The 3,764-nt window shown below is 48.7% G+C and overlaps 1 protein-coding gene across 1 annotated transcript; it reads left to right on the forward strand.

The window, feature by feature from the left end:
• The first annotated feature begins 120 nt into the window (after positions 1-120).
• NOP10 (NOP10 ribonucleoprotein) lies at positions 121-3,764 on the forward strand. Its single transcript, XM_031952018.1, has 3 exons — positions 121-182; positions 932-1,244; positions 3,340-3,764. The coding sequence occupies exons 2-3, from the start codon at positions 1,023-1,025 to the stop codon at positions 3,478-3,480; spliced, it is 363 nt and encodes a 120-aa protein (XP_031807878.1). The 5' UTR covers positions 121-182; positions 932-1,022; the 3' UTR covers positions 3,481-3,764.

Below are 3,764 nucleotides of genomic sequence, written 5' to 3' on the forward strand. Positions count from 1 at the left end.
AGAACTGGAACCTAGAAACCAGGGCATTCTGCGGCGGGGGAGGGGAGAGAAGGGTGAGAGCAAGGCCCGGGGGCTCGGGAACATTCTACGGCAGGGGGAGGGGGAGGGAAGCAGGCGGGACCCCCTGACTCTGACCGGGCAAATCGCTCCAGTTTGCGGGGCTCGGTTTCCAGAGTTGGACGGTAAGGGCCTCCCCAGCTCTGTCTCCCTGCGGGAAACACGAAGTCGGAAGTGGATGGCCACTCCCGGCTCTCCGTCGACGATGCGCCGATGGCCGCAAGCAGGCCACGAGGCGGGCGGGAATGAAGCTCGCCTTCCTTTGGGGCTATTATTTAGGGTCAGACTCCCCGCACTCCGTCACTCCCGGGCCCCTCCACGCGCTCCCTCTTTCCTTCTTTTCCTGGGCCCCACATCCCCTCAGCGCCCTCGGGCTCCTGGCCTTGACGCCTAGCTACCGGCTCTCCGTGGTGCAGGCCGTGGGAAAGGGGCCCCCGGAGAGCTACCTCTCCGCCGGCTCCCCCACTTACCGGCCGGGTGACCTTGAACCGGTCAGTGAACTTGCGCGAGCGTCGGTGCCCTCATCCGGGAGAATGAGGGGCTTCACCCGGCTGCGCTAAGGTCGCCTTGGGCTCTGAGACCTATGAACCCTCCAGACTTCAAAGCCGGGTCAAGGGTGGCTGGCGCTACTTTTGGCGCCCGCCCTGAGCTCACCCTCTGTATTTAACCTGTAAGGTTCTAGGCCCTTCAGTGGAAGTACTTACTGCAGTGTGCATGCAGGGGGGGTGTTCAAGGGCTGGGTTCAAACATAGCGACCTCTCTGCCCCTGAGGAAAGTGGGCAGGCCTGACTCAAGGGTAATGATCACCCCTGGCATCAGAAGCTTGTTCTCCTTCCCTTTCCTAGACTCTCCAATAGTCTATCCCCATTTCCAGGATAAGGATGCTCTCCCAATTGCAATCCCGGTGAGAGGACTCCCCCTTCAGGAGGGCAGGAGGAGAGGCGTCGGGGACTACAACTCCCAGCATGCCCCCGGAAAGCGCGCTACTTCCCGGAAGTGTCCCTGGAGCAAACACGTGGGGCGTGAGGGCAGGCCTAGGTTTCCGAGGCTGTTGTTGCAGTGCGGGAGGCCGAGGCGGAGTGGTCGCTCGGTGTTTTCTGGCCCGTACCCGGATTGCGATCGAGTCGGCCGCGATGTTTCTGCAGTATTACCTTAACGAGCAAGGGGACCGGGTCTACACCCTAAAGGTAAGGGGAGACGGTTAAGGCCTGAACGCTGGGACTGAGCTGGGGAGGAGATCACTGCGGGGGAAAGGGGGGAGTGGGAGTGTAGACGGAGTGAGGAGTGAGACGGCCGCGAAGAAGTTAACTGTTCGGGTCTTAAAAAGTCAGCTTAAAACCAACCGCGCGCATGTATCTGAGAGCTTTAGTTTGTAAGCGCTCGTACTGCTTCACAGCCCCGGGAAGTGGCATTGCCCCTGAGGGGGAGATGGGGGTTTTTCCGCTTGCCAGGGAACCTTTTTCCTGGCACAGTCCTTCATTTTTGCACTCTTTATACCGGGACGGTCATGCAAAAGAAAAACAAAATACGGGGGGAGAAACAAGGGGAGCTCGAAGGTAGAAACCAAGAGGGCAAACATTTGTAAAGCGCCTACTCTGTGCCCACTCACTTTGCTTGCCGCCGGAGATAAAAAAGGAGCTCTTTCCCTCAGAGAACCTGCATTCTAGTGGGGAAAGTGTGCCGCAGGTAGCGAGGAATCGGGATGGTGTTTGGATCGCATTGTACTTTGAAGGAATTCTAGTTAATAAGGGTTTCAAGTTTCCTTTTCCCCACCCTACTGAGTGCTTCACTTCATTGCTAGTAAACTATTAAGAACCTACTATGCACCAGGCTCTGGGATACAAAAAGAAGGAAGACATTGGACACGTTCGTGGAGCTCACGGTCTAATGAATCAATCAAACGCACACAGTTCTTGTCTGTTGTTAAATGCTTGCTGACTGATTGTGGGGCTTTGATGGAGCTGAGTAAATTGGGGATGAAAGGAGAGGCCAAATAAATAATTTCATACCTTTTACCTACCTGAACTTTTTCTGCCTTTTCTCTTTTTCTGGTCCAAATCAATCAGTAAACATTTGTCAAGTTTCTACTATGCTAAGCACTGGGAAATGTAAAAAGAGCCAAAAACAGTTTGTGCCCTCAGAGAGCTTCCAATCTGTTGAGGGAGACAACATGCAAATAAATATATATGATGCAAGCTGTATACAGGACAAATAGGAAATTACTAAGGAGAGGGGAAGACAATAAATTGAGTTAGGTTGAGGATGGTTTCTTTTTTTTTTTTAATAGCCTTTTATTTACAGGATATATACATGGGTAACTTTACAGCATTAACAATTGCCAAACCTCTTGTTCCAATTTTTCACCTCTTACCCCCCCCCACCCCCTCCCCTAGATGGCAGGATGACCAGTAGATGTTAAATATATTAAAATATAACTTAGATACACAATAAGTATACATGACCAAAACATTATTTTGCTGTACAAAAAGAATCAGACTCTGAATTATTGTACAATTAGCTTGTGAAGGAAATCAAAAATGGATGTGTGCATAAATATAGGGATTGGGAATTCAATGTAATGGTTTTTAGTCATCTCCCAGAGTTCTTTTTCTGGGCATAGCTGGTTCAGTTCATTACTGCTCCATTAGAAATGATTTGGTTGATCTCGTTGCTGAGGATGGCCAGGTCCATCAGAACTGGTCATCATCTAGTATTGTTGTTGAAGTATATAATGATCTCCTGGTCCTGCTCATTTCACTCAGCATCAGTTCGTGTAAGTCTCTCCAGGCCTTTCTGAAATCAGAGGATGGTTTCTTAAAGAAGGTGGGATTTTAGTTGGAACTTTTAAAAAACCAGAACATGAGCCAGAGGGAGAATGTTGCAGGTATGGGGAATCACCAGAGAAAATTCCTGGAGCCAAGAGTGCTTTGTTTTGGAAGTAACAAAGAGGTAGATGTCACTGAATACTACCTATCTAGTAAGGAGACTCGAAGAGTAAGTAGTAGCTAGGTTATAAAGAATTTGAAATGCCAAAAAATGTCTTTTGTATTTGATCCTGGAGGCAAGAAGAAGGTGCTGGAGTTTAAGTAGGAGGGTGACAGGGTCAAAACTTTACATTAGTAGCTGAATGGAGAATTGGATTGGAGTTAGGGAGGACTTGAAGCAGATGAACCCACCAGCAGGCTATTAACGGTAATCAAGATGTGAGGTAATAAGGGTCGGTACTAGAGTTGTGGCAATGTCCTGGGACGACTCAGTCAGTACTCTTTATTCTCTCAACAGAAAACAGACCCTGCAGGACAACAGACCTGTTCAGCTCACCCAGCCAGATTCTCCCCAGATGACAAGTACTCAAGACACCGGATTACTATTAAGAAGAGATTCAAGGTTCTCATGACTCAACAAGCACGCTTGGTACTTTGAGTTACCTCTGCCCTCCTCCCCAGGCAATGGCAACCACCAAGAACTCTTACCTGAAGAACCTTTTCCTAGTGGTCAGAGACCTCATTCAAGAACTCAGATCTTTGACTCTTAACCCATTCTCACAATTTTGAAATCATTCCCTTTGTACACTTGCTTCTTAGAATGTAGTTTGAATTTGTCTGTGTTCTTTGTATTTGATAACAATCAACTTAAGGTGAAAAAGCCTAAAATTGTCATGTCTTTTCAATTAATGCTGTTAGCTATTAAAGCTAAAATGATTTAAA

This window comes from Sarcophilus harrisii, chromosome 2, assembly GCF_902635505.1.
Source record: "Sarcophilus harrisii chromosome 2, mSarHar1.11, whole genome shotgun sequence".
Taxonomy (NCBI): Eukaryota; Metazoa; Chordata; class Mammalia; order Dasyuromorphia; family Dasyuridae; genus Sarcophilus; species Sarcophilus harrisii.